The following is a 15,080-nucleotide window of genomic DNA, read 5'->3' on the forward strand; positions in this document are numbered from 1 at the left end:
CTGGATGAAGCTGTTAGATAAACGGGGCTAAGTAAACAACACAAGGCTCTACAGGTGAACTGACATACTTCAAAGATGTTAAGAGCAACAACTGGTGCAGGTTGAAAATGAAGCAGTTTTTCCTTTTAAACTCAACATTGATGTCGTTTGTCAATGAAAAACGTCAATAACCCACATAATTATTTGATATACTGTGAATGATCGTGATCTGGTATTGTGTATTATTGGCCGTCATGGTAACGCAGTCTCTTTTGGGGTCAGCTAAACTTAATCATGAGGGTGAGAGGATCCCCCTCTTTCTTGGTGACGATAGCCTGCATCATTCCCGTGGGCGTGTGGAGATACCTCGAGCCTTTGAAGAAGTTCTCGATAAACGGTCGGTCGATCTTGTTGCACTTCCCGATGGCCGCCTCGAAGTTGTTGCTGAGAACTCCGTAGATGTTCTCCTTGTCGCTCTTCTTCCCGAAGAACAGGAAGAGGGCGTAGCAGTCCTTGCCGACGGAGGTGCAGAAGTCCACCAGCCTCTCGTACACGGTCCTGTTGCTCGACTCCATCTGGGCCATCTGCAGCGACTCGCTGCACGGCTCCGGGGAGACGCCGTTCTCCTCCGCGTCCTCTCGCTCAGGGAGGTGGAGGACCTGCACCGCGATCTGGATCTTGGGGTTCTTGGTGGGCTTCTCCAGGACGGCCCAGACCCAGTCGGCCCCCAGGAGGATGCGCTGCTCGGGCGTCATGGCCGTGCAGTTGAAGGTGTCCGTCAGGTTGAGGCAGACGCTCTGGGTGATGTAGGTCATCAGGAAAACCTGGGTGGAGATGACAATTCAATTCAATTCAATTCAATTCCTTTTATTTGATAAAGAGGGACAATGTACATTGATAAACATTTTAAAGATAAAATGTAAATGTACTCAATTCTAGCTAAAAGGCTAATTTCCATTGACAGTCCCCCTATACTGAAATAGAAACAAGCAGGTTAAAGAAAACACCTGTAAAAGTAGTATATTAAGTACAGTATTTAAAAACATGGGGCAGGTACCCCCCCCCTTTTTTTTTTAGAAAGAAAAAACAAAGAAAGTAATGCAATCATAATACATAGGTAAGACTAAAACTGTACAACACAATACAAGCGTGGTTCACAGTAGGCACAGGTGGTAGGTGGTGGGGGTTAAAGTGCTAGAGTTGGGTAATAAAGTGCTGGAGTATAGTTCAACATTTTGGCAAATTTCGCCTATTGCCATAATGTCTATAGTCGTAGCAGTAGGTTCATCACCTTTAATTATCGTTGCAAGCTGTTTTGAGATCAGTGGGGCAGAGACGTGAGCTGCTCAGTGAACACAATGGAGGTAAACGTCCCTCATCAAACTCATCAAATACACAATCCAACAACTCCAAAACGCTCTGGTGGACAAGTTGTGACCTGCACATTCACCACGCTATGAAATAATAATGTAACGTTATGATACACAGTTGTTTTTGGGTAGTCTGGGGCCATTTATTGACTGTTTTGGTAGGCAACCGAGAGAGACAGGCCTTTCCGTCAAAATAAAAGCACCAAGCTAATAAAAATGCTATGAAACTTTTTAATTTAAAGAATATAATTTAACAGAATATAACAAGAAAATTCCAGAGCCATTAAATTAACCCTTTTCTTTTATTGTATTTAGCTGTATTACAAGTTGTCTATTTTATAAGTTTTATTTTGGTGAACACTTTAACTTTGGTGAATTTGGTGAATTCCAGATCCGCTCTCTAGACCGAAACCAGAATCCAGACCAAATTCAGAGTGAACGGATACTGTACCAGGCTCTTCTCCTCTCTAGCTAGTTTTCGAGGCAAATGCACGGCTGCTGGGCTGAGTGATTTCAAAAGCACAAGTAGTTCAGAGTATTTGCTTCATGTGTCATAATGTTACATAAAAATCAAGATTATGTCATAGTGTGGTGAATGTGCAGGTCAGAACTTGTCCACCAGAGTGTTTTGGAGTTGTTGGATTGTGTATTTGATGAGTTTGATGAGGGACAGGGGACCTGTACCGTTCACCTCCATTGTGTTCACTGAGCAGCTCACGTCTCTGCCCCGCTGATCTCAAAACAACATGCACCGATAATTAAAGGTAACGAACCTACTGCTACGACTATAGAATTTGCCAAAATGTTGAACTATCCCTTTAATTATCACTGCGTGTCTTCGATGGAGGCACCTACCTGAGTCAGCACCTCGGGGCTCGGGTGGAACTTGTCCTCGGGGTCCTTGAAGACGATGTACTCCTGGGTTCTGGACGAGGCGGCGGAGATGCAGTCGTTGAACAGCGGGATGAAGTCGTTGGGCTTGACGACGGGCGGTCTCCTCAACGTGGAGAAGATGCTCGGTCGGGGGGAAACGCTCTGCTCGAAGGGCGGTTGCGGGGGAGGGGTGTTGCGTTTGAAAGAGAAGGAGAATTTGGAGTTCTGTGAGGAGTTGGAACCGGGTTTGCCGATGATTTGGCCCATGGCGGACTGAAGACGCGGGGCGGGGGATCAGAGGGTGGTCTCCCTGATACACTGGAGACAGAAAGTGTGTAATGAGAAGAAGAGAAACTGTTTTCTTGTCTGTATACAACATCTTATTGCACGTCTGTCCGCCCGTCCTGTGTGAGAGACCCCTCCTCTGTTGCTCACCCTGAGGTTTCTCCAACTTTTTCCCTGTTAAAAGGGTTTTCTTGGGAGTTTTTCCTCAGTCGATGTGAGGATCTAAGGCCAGAGGATGTTGTCATGATGCTGTGTAAAGCCGTTTTTAGACAAACTATACAAATTAAGTTGCCTCTCGTTGCCTTGCCTTGATAAAAAATGAACATATGGCAGGTAAAGCATGGCTGAGTTCTTTAAGGTACAAAACAAAACCAGAAACATATGTCAGAACAATATGGTGCCATTGCTTTTGTTCATTTGAGAGGGAATAAATTATTATAGGCTATAAGTGAAACAAATACTATTAATCTTCTGTTCCCCCGATGTGATGCAATATCATACTGTGAATAATATAGTTCGTCACATCTTTAAAAAGTGTTATAAATCAACAAAGACACTCACCAGGATGGGTCTGGAGGTTTCTGCAGGTTTACGTCCGCTGTCTGTCCTCCGCTCCTGTCCCCTGCCCTGCTGAGAGACACAGTTTTGTGTCCTGATGTGAACAGGACTTTCACTAGAATAAAGAGGATTTTCTGTCCCAGGTCCTGACTGAGAGAGGCAGCTCTGCTCTGACAGACAGCGTTAGGGTGGGTGTGGTGTTTGTGACTTGTTAAATTTTTAGGTAAGTCAACAAAAGACTCATCTTACCAGTTAACTGGCAGCGGCGGTAGCAGCAGCAGCAGCAGCAGCAGCTTGAGGACTGGGGTAGGCCTAAGCCTGAAGGGTTTGGTGGGTAAACAAAATGCTTAACTGTCTCTTTCCAGAAAGAAGCTTGAATGAGGACGTGTGGGCTGGGCCAGGAGCTTTTAGCTGGGTGGGGTGGATGGTCAGGAGGGGTTTAAGACTGGACAGCAGTATAAAGAGGTTGTTTACTATGTTAATTCAGACATAGCATTGACCAACAATGGGCTATTCTCCTTATCTCTGGACATGATCTGTTTACAAGTGAGAGGATACAGTCAATGTGCTTTTATTTCGTTGACTACATATCATCATCTACTCCTACTGTACCCTTCTGTTACCATTTGCACAACCATACATACATACATATTATCTTTCTAAAGTGGACAGTGCCAGTTACAGAAATATAGCTACACTTAAACCAGAGCTGTACTGGGACCTACAGGGAAGAACAGGGTCAAATGAACCATCATTTGTGCGGCAGCCACACAAACATAATGCCAAAATCATAATTCTTGTATTTCATCTATTTTGGTTTAACCTAATCTCTGTCTCTCACCAGGGGAGCTGTAATATTATTCAACTTTAATAAATTATTGGGATATTTATTTAAAATAGGATTCACTTTTTATTTTTTATTATTTATTAAATAGCTGTGATGTTATAGGCTACATGCTAATCTGATGCTAATGTGTAGCCTGTTTAGAGTCCAGCATCTAACTAACACTTGAAACAACAACAAAAACAAAAACAACAATCAGAAAAACTGCTTGAGTTGAGTCTAGTTAAGTCAAATCAATCATTTTAAAATTTGACCTGATGATATTCACAGATTAAAAGTCAGAAAACGAGAAAACTCGGAATTCTTTCCGAACTCCTACTTGGAAAAGTGCAATTGAACGCCACCTCAAGTCGAAGCGGGGAGCGCCCTCTCGGGGAAAGTCGGAGGAAAACCGGGTAAAACATCGATTAAAAATGCATAAACGCAAAAATACAGTCAAACGTTATGAAATATAGCTACTACTTACGGTTACAGATTACCTGCTGATGTTGTGGAACACAGTAAGTTCATGTCGGTATTTCTAAAATTATCTGTGAAGCTTATACGTGAAGCATTTTGAATGCAAATTCTGTCCCTGCCCGCCATGTTTTTGGTTACCGTAACTTACTATGGCTTGGTGGTGCGTGTTGAATCCTTTGGAGTCGGAAATTGGGAGTTTTCAACTGGGAGATTTTGATTTCCGAGCATAATGTCAACCTCTTGTACACTACTAATGACAACTGACAACTGACTTTTACCAGAGACGTTCTGCTTTTACATCTTGCTACAATCAGAGACGTAAGTACTTTGCTACAATCCAACGTCTCACTAACGTCTCTTGCCGGCGCCATCTTGGCTTATGAAACACATCTCATCGTTAGCATTAGCAAAACCCAAATGTCTGCTCAAAGCTGGTTGTAGCCTGCTGTGCTGACCTCAAGCTGAAATTTAGCATTTGAAAATTTTCTTTGTAAATTTTAATCGGACTTATTAACTCCCACCTCCTACTTGGTCGTATAGTTTTAATTAATTGTACACAACAAAGGTGGTAGCCTGTTATTTCAAGCATTACACCAGCTTTAGAAAGGAGCTTCTGTCTAACTGATATTTCCTTTCTTTTATGAATAATAAACAGAATATGGAGCTGTAACAGACTAGTAGTTTCATGTATGCATGAAACTACACACCCACACTGTGGTTACAACTGCCTGGTCTAAAGGTAACTGAGGTTGTTTGAGCACTAGCCACTAGACCGAAACTTTTTTCTTCAGTCATATGTTCTCTATTAGCTACTTCCATAACTATATATGGTATGGTATATATAAGTAGGCTATATATTTTTAGGGCTTTTTGCCTGAAGTTGAAAGAGATGGGGAATGGTGAGGCAGAGAAAGAGGAAGGGATGATATACAGCAAAGGGTCACTGGGGGAATCGAACCAGGGTCTGTCTGCTCAACCCAGTGGGCTAGGCCTAAACAGCACGCATACCTCTATAACTTAACACATATAACAAAGAAACGTGGTTCCTGCCCCATTCAGTCCTTTCTCATGTTTATCCAATGAAAACCATTTTCAAAACCATTTATTTGTTATATGATGTTGTAATTTCTTTACAAATGGGGATGATGAGAAAACGGACTCAACCCAGTTGTCATATGTTTCCCTGCTACTGACTGAATTAGCTTTCCACCTGACTCTCCTTTGGCTGCATGAAGAAGAGCTATAAATTATGCACAACATAATTATACTGTGGTTCATCTGACCCTGTTGCCCCCTTATACCAGCACAGTACACATTGTACATTGGTCAAAATCATTAGATGCTACTTTGCATAGGGAAACAAGAAAAACAGTAAGAAATGCCTTCAATGGCTTATGGATAACAGTTCAGGTCGTCATAGTAGAAAATAAAAAAAGGTGTCTTTTTGTAAGCAACCCTTGAAGATTGCGTTCAAGTCCACTGGTCCATTGCATCTACAGCGTGACTGCAGAATCAATGCAGGTGTTACATGAGGTATCAGCGGCTAGTAGAAGTAGCTGTAACCAGCTGTGTTAGGGGCCGGGGGGGGGCCGGGCGGGGGCTTGAGGTACAGTACAGGTGTGAGACTGGCTGCTACAGGTGTTTTCTGTGGTTGGTTGGCAGCATTAGAGAGCCAACAGCACCGGGTCACTGTCCGTCATCATCAAACTAGCGCCGTCTGAGACCGCCTCAGCTCCTTCTGCAGCTCCTCTCGGCTGAGCAGGTACTGGAAGCAAAGCATCATGGGAGTGGGGACATGTTAGAGAACCTGGAAGCTGGTGTTCATCACCGAGTTGAGTTAACACATTTATATGTAGTGTTTTTTATTTATTTATTTTTTTATACCATATTTATTTATTCATCATAACACCTGATTTATGACATTATCCACCTTTTTCTGAACGCCAAAAAAGTAAGCCGGTGTTCTGTCGATTTCTGCTGCTTTGTTGAAAATTCAATTGCTACAGCCGCTACTGATAAGTCTATCTATTGATTCAAGCTACCCTATCAAAAAATAAATACTAATCGTTTTCTGCCTCTGTATATCAAATAAAGGCATAAAGTAAGTGTTTTCTTCTCGCATGTGTCTGTACAAAAAGTGTAATGAAATTTATTTCAGGGGTAGTGTATTTTGATAGTCCAATAACATGTTATCAAATAATGCTCCTGCTTCTCTGTCCATTCATGTAAGACTACTGACCACCTCACTGCCACTGTAGGATGAATGGCAGCATATTTACACATACCATTTTAACATTTAACAACAACTCATTTAACAACAACAACAACAACAACCGTTAGAAACATGACTGACGAGCCACAACACAGGGTTTCAAAAAAATATGGACGTGGAAATGAAACTTGGAAAATCGCCTCTGCAAATGCGCAAAACCACCAAGCAGCAGTTCTCGACAAGTAGCAGAAATCGACAGAACACCAGTCTCCGTTTTTGACGTTCAGAAATTTGTGGATAGGAAATCACATCTTGCTTTTGAGAATAATGTCATTATAAGAAATTTTTCCAATTGTATCACATAACAAAAGCCTCATTAGTTACTGGAAATCAGTATAATTATGTTTAAAAAATATGCTTCATCATAAACTGCATAGTGCCTGATGATCTCAAGTCAGCAAAACCAGCTTCACTGCAGAGTAAGCAACAAAACATATTTGTCACAGAACACATTGTGACTTGTCACGGCAGGAAAAGCACAGTAGGAGCCGGTGAAATTAGCCGACAAGATTAATGTTGCTCTGGCTGCACGCTAAATATAAAGCTAAAGAAAGGAGCCATTTGCAGAAAGATTATAAATGGGGATAAAACAGCTAATCTCATTTGTTAAAATAAGTGCCAGCATCTCCAAACTTTTATTGATGAAGATTTATTCAGCACTTAAAGTTTACTGAGTGTTTGTTTTTGCTACTTTTAAGAAATCCGTCCACCCAGAAAACCAAAACATTTTCTAATTTTGGGTAAATACGAGTATTTAGACAAACGCTAGAAATAGCTAATTAGGCTCTGCACTATATCGGTCTAGGTCATGGCTGAGCTGCAACTGTAAAACCACAGTTTGTTTAACACTTTGGCTTTGTATGGACTAAATACATAACATTAAATATGCTAATTAGCTAGTTTCACAGTTGCTGGTAGTTGTTTCCTTTTGTTTTGTTCCCTCTTTCTTCTTGTGGCGTCACCGTATGGGCGGCCAACCAAAACAGCTTCTTTTAGAAAAAACATCAAGTTTGCACAATTTAAGGTCATGGAGCTGGCTCATTGTCTATATAAATACACCCACATGTGCTGTCCATGCTGTGGCATCCCAGGATATCTTCTGTGAAAAGGGTCTATTTTTTATTATCAGTCAGTTTTATTAATACATCATAGGTCAGTGAGGTTTTTAGCACCATATGGGAAGCATACACTGCAAGAACTCAAAATCTGTCTATTTCTTGTCAAAATGTCTCATTTCTAGTCAAAACTAATCTTTCTCCACTTAAAATAAGACTCAAAACAAAAAAAAATTAACTTGTTTTTAGATAATTTTCACTTGTTTCAAACAAATATTCACTTGAAATAAGTAGAAAGTGAAAGCCAGTGAAAGCAGGGTTTTTGTGCTTGTAATAAGGAAGAAAAACTTGCTCCACTATCAGATTTTTCTACTTATTTCAAGTGAAAATATGCTTGAAAGAAGTAAAAAGTGTCTAAAAACAAGCTACATTTTATGTGACGAGTCTTATTTTAAGTATAATGAGATTTGTTTTGACAAGAAATCACATTTTGACTAGAAATAAGACAAATATTCTTGGTAAGATATTTGAGTTTTTGCAGTGTAAAAAAATGTAATTATGCTTTATTTATTTATGAAAAGAAAAAAAAGAGAAAAAAATCAAATGTATTAATGATATAACACTCACAAAGCCTTAGAGCCCAATTACAAAGATGACTTGAACAAATGACCCAAGGCCTGCTAACAGCAAGTAATGAAGTACCAGCAAGCGAGGTTTCACACTATTAGTCGTAGTATTACTTTGTTTTTTCTGTGTTTTCTCCCTCAGATAAATTCCCAGGAGTTTTCCACCTGAGTGACCAGAGCGTCTGTTACAGTCGACGAGGAGCATTTACTCTGTGAGTGAATCAGCTGCAGGAGGAGTCATTAACCAGCAGCGTGTGTGTGTGTGTGTGTGTGTGTGTTGGTGCTTACTGTGAGGTTGTTGATGCTTTCAGACAGAGCTTCTATTTGCAACATGGTTCCCTCTGCAGTCGCCATCTGCAACACACACGACACAAACACACACACACACGACACGCCCCGAGGTCTCATGAACCCGTTACATAATGATTACAGACATACATGTAATGAAACAATGATGAGCTTTTGAAACTTTAAAGGACAATTCCAGTCAAATTCAACCTGGGGCTCTAGTTTCCTAATATTTTAGGTCTAAAAGAATGAATCTGAAGATTATTGTCTCCTGTTCTGCAGTAGTTTTATCTGTCCCCGCATCACCACAGCAGTGATGAATGGGAGTGGACAGATCTTACACTGTTTAGGTTGTTTACATCCCACAAAACCGCCTTTTTTCCACAGACAGCGTCAGATGGTTTCAAACGTAGGACACCGAGGGGTTTGTTTACTTCAAGAAAACAGACATGTTTGTAAACGGAGCTGTAATACAAAGTGTCGCGAGATCTCGCGTGAGAGTCAAGTTGACGGTTCAGTATGTTTACAGGTCGTCTGAAGCGCTCCCCGTTTGTTTTATCAACAAAGGAATATCAACTCAGAGCCACAACATCTTCGTAGCAGTGAGAGTAAGTCTGGATTTTGTGCCTGTTAAAAAATCGAAGTGTCGAGCACGCCAGTCCTTTTGTTTTATTCTGCCTGTAAACATATTGAGCACGCCAACTTGACTCTCACGCGAGACTTTGTATTACAGCTCCGTTTACAAACTTTTCCGGCTTTCTTGAAGTACACAAACCCCTCGGTGGATGTTTGAAGCCATCTGACGCTGTCTGTGGAAAAAAATTGCAGTTTTGCGCGATGTAAACAGCCTAAGATCTGTCTGCTCCCATTAGATGCTGCCGTGGCAACGCGGGGACAAACAGATGGAGACATTAAAAAGAAAATCTTCAGATTCATTCTTTTAGTCCTAAAATATTAAGAAACTAGAGCCCCAGGTTGAATTTGCCCGGGAATTGTCCTTTAAAGTGCAATAAAACTATTCTTCATATGATTAAACAGAAGTCGACTGTACTATATACAAAACAGACTGAATCCAACTTTAACATTGTTACCATGGTGATGGTCAGCAGCCAGCTAGCCACAGATTGGTCAGCCGAAGGGGGGGAAGCTGGCGTCATAAACAGCGATGACGGCCACCATGACGATGAGGATCATGATGATGAAGATGATGAAGATGATGATGATGAAGCAGGTTAATGGCTGATGCAGGTTACTGAGCCGGGACGGCAGCAGCAGCATTTATTGTTTGTTTTACAGCCAAAAAATAAACAAAATCTACATCTGACTTCCTTTCTGTACAAAAAGAAGGAACCAACTTTACACACATATAATTTTTGTTTATTAAATGATTAGATTTTTTTGTTTTTTTTTTACATTTACATGAGCACATGTAAGCTTCCTTTCATGGGGCAGGATTTTCATTACTATAAAAATACTATTACAGTCAAATATGAAAATAACAGTAGTACAAAATCACCACCTCAGGCTTCAAAGAAAAAACAAAAACAAAAACAAAAACATGCTATTTTCTATAATTGGCTCTGCAATTATATAAATATTAAATAAAATCCCTCCATTATAATAATTATGCAAATATTGCACAAGTTCATTTCGACCGTTGTGACAGAACTGGATTCAAACGACGACGGGGAGAAAACCAAGAAAAGGTGTAAAATTATGGGGCCGACTCGTCACACACACGCACACTCACATATAGTATACTGTATATAAAATCATCTAAAAGCGGTGCACAGAGGTTAGAACAATGGCTTTAATACTGTACAAGAAGAGATGTCCATATACTGTATATATGTGTATATACTGTATATACTGTGTGGGTAAGAGGAGGTGATGTCAGTAGATGGTCAGGAGGAGTCCAGAGAGAAGCTGCTGCTCTCTCCCTGAGGGGGTTAGATCATGGCACAGGTTTGAGGCTGAGGTCGGGCTAGTTAGTTGGTTACAGTTAGTTAGTTCGTTCGTTAGTGAGTTCGGCATCTGACTGGAGAACGAAATCAAAATGCTTCAAGTGTGCGTCAAGATTCATCGTCTCGTTTACACCCGTAAAGACGAAAAGGTTTGTCTGGGCGTCTCTGAATCTCTGCAGGAGTTAAGGCACAGGGTCGGGCTGATGTGCGGGGGTTTAGAGGAGCAGAGGGGGGAGAGGGGGAGTAGGTGGGGGGGCAAATGAGGGGGGGGCTGAGGTATTATGGGCCGCAAGCAAAAAGGAGGAGGAGGAGGAGGAGTGGCAGCTGATTGAAAGCATGATAACAACAGTCGTCCATGGGCGTCGACACATTATCTCAATGTCATGGAGACGGGTCAGCTCTGATGCTGTGGTCATGGTGGTCGTGGTGGTCGTGGTGGTCGTTTTCGTGGTCGAGCCCCACCTGGTCCCGGGAGCGGTCGGGCTCTCTGTCCAGGATGGGGCTCAGGCCCCTGAAGCCGCTGTACGGACGCATCTGGACCCCGTTGACGGCGGCGGACTGTCCCGACTGAGGCGAGGACGACGAGTCGATGGGACAGACGTAGTCGGTGGATTCGTCCGGCCGCCGCCTCCTGAGGTGAGTCAGGTTGGAGAAGCCCAACTTCTTTGGCTGCAGTGAAGTAATGAGACGGAGACAAAAAAGATTTGACTGTTACACACTGAAACGTTTCTGTGTTGATGTTAATTATGACGTCATTGCTGTCAGTTATCAGAATAATTTATTGATCCTTCGTAGGAAACTGTCAGGTCACAATGCTCCATTCTGCATTTACAACATAAATAAAAATAATATAACTCCCCTCATATTGGAAAATTATATCAATAAATTAACATATATAAATACATATTTACATGCTGTAACAGTCAGTTTGAATGCATTTGAATTGTGTACAGAATTATTATTTATTATTGTACATCACTGTAAATGCACATGGTGGAAGAACAGACTGATTAATTCTCAGAGGGAGGAGTTTATTTCTTTTTTTAAATATTGTCATCTAACCTTGTTTTGCTTTCAATTTTATATTCAATTTGGTCAGTGCAATTTTATTGTAACTTTAAGACACAAAAACATAACTTATCAAGTGTCTTTTAGTAACACAATGAAAAACAAACATGTATTTGTGTAGCTACAGGGTATTGTACCTAAAAAAAAAAGAAGCAAAAAGGCAGCTTAGACGTGAACATTACTGGTTGTTGTGAGATAATTATTTTAAGACACATGATCTTAGTAACTTGACTATATACAATCTGGTAAAACGTCCTGTCTGTGTGTGTGTGTACCTACAACGTGCTCTTACAGCCACAGTTTATTTGCTTTTAGTGCCTCTGGGTAACAAGTGACACCGCCAGGCAGCGACACAGCAGCTTTTATAAATGTGTCCTCTAAGCCTCGCTCTTGCTGACTAAAGCCACTGTGATATTATCACAAAGCACTGTGGGATATCACTTGGTAGCTGCCTGGCCCTCGGGGAAGAAGTACACACACACGCACACAAATAAACCTCCTTTGGTGTTTTTTAGATCCACACTAACACAGCAGGTTATTACGCCGATCAGCCATAACATTAAAACCGGTGACTGGTTTTAATGGTGTGCATGTTTCCCGACTGAGTTGAGCCACAAAAAGCTGCGGAAAATAATTGAAACTACAAATTAAGTTTCAAAAACAAATCATTAACGGTTCAGAGTGAACTCACAAGTCATCATTTTTAATGTTTCCAATACAAAACATTCATGGAGTACACCTTCAGAAATGTGAGTGTGAGGTGTCCCAAGGTCATAAGTGGGTCAACAGCGAGCGAGTGCGGATTGTGGATTATGTTTTTCAGTGTTTCCTCAGCAGAGAGACTTAGCGCCGAGGCTGCGGCTGACGGTGGAGTCTTAAAGCTGCGAGGAGGAGCAGAGCAGCTCCTGGGTTTACTCTGCTCCCACAGGCTTAAAAACACCGAGGGGCTCACGGCTTAAAACCGAGCTGACGCAGGGAGGTCTCACCGCGGATTGAGGTGTTTTCTCTCACACACATGCAGTGGGGGGTGAGAGGACAGGTGTGTGTGTGTCTGTGTGTGTGTTTATATTTTCGTACCTTAACTTTAGCTGTGATGCTGAGTGGGGTGTAGCCCGCCGCCTCCATGTACTCCCTCTTCTCCTGCTGGGCCTGTGTGCCCACCAGGCTGTTGAAGTTGGTGGTCAGGTGGCGTCGCAGCAGCGTTTTCTGAGGAGGGATGTTCAGGATCATGGCCAGCGTGTCCGAGTTGAACCGAGGCTCCAGCATCTACGGGACAGAGAGAGAAGAGAGAGATGACTCTGAGGTCGTTTTCACATCAGAGCTGTTTGGTCCGCTTTAAACAGACCAGAGTTCATTTCCTATGAGAGGCCCCTTGAGAAATAATTCATATTTGCTCTCACACACTACTATAGTATATGTGAGAGAGTTTAACAGGGTATAGGAGTGTCTGTCAGAGACTATAGTAGTATTATAGTATTTTGCCTTCCCTAGTGCCACACGTTTTCTTTTTTTTCTTGTGTTACTTGAACTTAATTTATCTGTATTAGTTTTTGTTTAGTTTTTTATCTCACTTTTTCCCATTTATTTATTTAGTGTTGGTATCATTACTACTACTATTATTGTTACTATCATCATCTTTATTTACTTTTTTTTATTTGTTATGTCTCTACCTTGTTGCCATGTTAATATTATTTCTTTACTTTGTTTAAATGATTTGTTAGGTCAAGGTGAGGTCATGCTATAAGCCTTTCGGGTTTCCAACCTCACCTGCACATTTTTCGTATCTTCCTCCCTATTAATTAAGAGAGATAAGTAAATGTATTTGTTCTATTTCATATGTGCAAATAAATAAAGTCTAAAAAAAAGTCTAAAAGTATGTGTAGGAGAGTTTGATTGAAAGGGGAGTGAGTTTAAATTCTTAGTTTCTGATTGGTTCTTTGTAAGACCGCAGGAACTAGGAACTAAATTTAGTTCCGGGTTTTTTTTACGTGGATTCGTTCGATCATTTTCCACCATAGATAAATAAAAATATAATCATATAGGATACAATATTCACAGCACTGTGCAATTATTATCCCCATTACATTGTAGTGTATTACTGACAAGACGTGACCAAAACATACGAGAGGCCCCTTGAGAAGTAATTCATATTTCTCATAGTTTCCTGGGATCGTCCGCTTCGCTCATCCGAACTCTGGCGTGGACCAAACAAGCAAACCCTGGTCCGCCAGAAAACGTGGGTCTCAGTTCGCTTGCAAGTGAACCCCGGTTTGGTTCATATGCAGTGTGAACGCCGACCGGACCAAACACAGTGCCTATGTGTAACATTAACAACACCTCGTAGTCCGTCACTGATCGTATTTCCTTCCTTCAACTTTCAGTCCTCTTTTTTCTACAAAACGTTTTGTCTGTTTATTTTGTCTAGTTATATTGTGTGGACTCACTATCAGCCCCCCGTGCACGCCGCTGCCCCTCAGGTTGGGTGCGTACTCCGCCAGGTCCACTGATCTCAGCCACTCCATGACTCTGTGGTTGGACCACTGGACCACCTCGCTTGGGCTGAACTGGTTCTGCATAAGAAACACAAGGGTAATGGGTTAAAAAAAGTCAAATCAAATAAATGTTATTGTCCTTATTTGTCTCAGGCACATACAGTAGTGCTGCAGGCATAGAATAAAATAAAAAACATATGAGCATTGGCATCTGAGACATGATTGTTGTTCAGTTGGTGCAAGTTGCTTTACATAGGAATCATACTAATAAAAGGCTAAAATAAAATAAAAGATAGGCCTACATAGAATTGCACCTAAGATAAGATGTTACTCTGGTGACATTTTGACCCTTTAAGGATCAACACTGGAAGAAACAATAAGAAAACCACTCACCTCGTTGCTCGGCCTGCGTTTGAGGCAGTTGGGGTTAAACTTGTTGACGTGGAGAACGTGAATGGCGCATTTGATGCTGAGGTGGTGGAGCTGACTCGTCACTTTTAGGAATAACAAGTCGTTCTGATGTCGAGAGAAGAAAGAAACATTGGTCAAGATGAACATTCAACTTCTCACCTATTGAACCTTCATGTTATTCTCTACAAACTCACCACAGTGAGGTACTGCAGCATCTGTCCGTCCACTCGTCCCTCATTAAACTGATCTTTGTACTGAGGGAGTCCGATGTCGTCGAGCCAACCTGCAGCATGAAACATCTCATCTTAAAGGGATAGTTCAATATTTTTGGCAAATTGGCCCATTGCCATAATCCCTATAGTTTTAGCAGTAGGTTTGTTACCTTTAATTGTCGGTGCAAGCTGTTTTTAGAACGGCAGAGCAGAGCCGCGAGCTGCTCAGAGCTACGCTACGGAGGCTCATGGGATTTGAATTAGGGATGGGACGAAATATCGTTTGGCGAAATTTCGCGATACAAAATGTGACGAAATGCATCG

General features: G+C 41.6%; 2 protein-coding genes across 7 annotated transcripts in view; both read right to left on the reverse strand.

The window, feature by feature from the left end:
* On the reverse strand, positions 1-2,489 carry rep15 (RAB15 effector protein). The gene is made up of 2 exons (XM_085780104.1): positions 2,205-2,489; positions 1-803 (listed from the first exon to the last, which is right to left on the reverse strand). The coding sequence occupies exons 1-2, from the start codon at positions 2,487-2,489 to the stop codon at positions 258-260; spliced, it is 831 nt and encodes a 276-aa protein (XP_085636230.1). The 3' UTR covers positions 1-257.
* ppfibp2b (PPFIA binding protein 2b) overlaps positions 2,298-15,080 on the reverse strand; it is a 105,009-nt gene continuing 92,226 nt past the window's right edge. For 3 of the 6 annotated variants that reach the window (XM_085780098.1, XM_085780101.1, XM_085780102.1), the window contains 8 exons: positions 14,739-14,827; positions 14,527-14,649; positions 14,086-14,211; positions 12,719-12,907; positions 11,036-11,242; positions 8,610-8,675; positions 3,069-3,137; positions 2,298-2,540 (listed from right to left, as the gene is read on the reverse strand). In XM_085780098.1, the coding sequence (XP_085636224.1) occupies positions 2,517-2,540; positions 3,069-3,137; positions 8,610-8,675; positions 11,036-11,242; positions 12,719-12,907; positions 14,086-14,211; positions 14,527-14,649; positions 14,739-14,827 (893 nt within the window). In that variant the 3' untranslated portion in view covers positions 2,298-2,516. Of the gene's footprint in view, positions 2,541-3,068; positions 3,138-5,744; positions 6,134-8,609; positions 8,676-11,035; positions 11,243-12,718; positions 12,908-14,085; positions 14,212-14,526; positions 14,650-14,738; positions 14,828-15,080 lie in introns of those variants that run through there. The other 3 variants (XM_085780103.1, XM_085780099.1, XM_085780100.1) reach the window with 2 other exon arrangements.

Source organism: Trachurus japonicus, chromosome 6, assembly GCF_045865225.1.
Source record: "Trachurus japonicus isolate A0001 chromosome 6, Traja_1.0".
NCBI classification, from domain to species: Eukaryota; Metazoa; Chordata; class Actinopteri; order Carangiformes; family Carangidae; genus Trachurus; species Trachurus japonicus.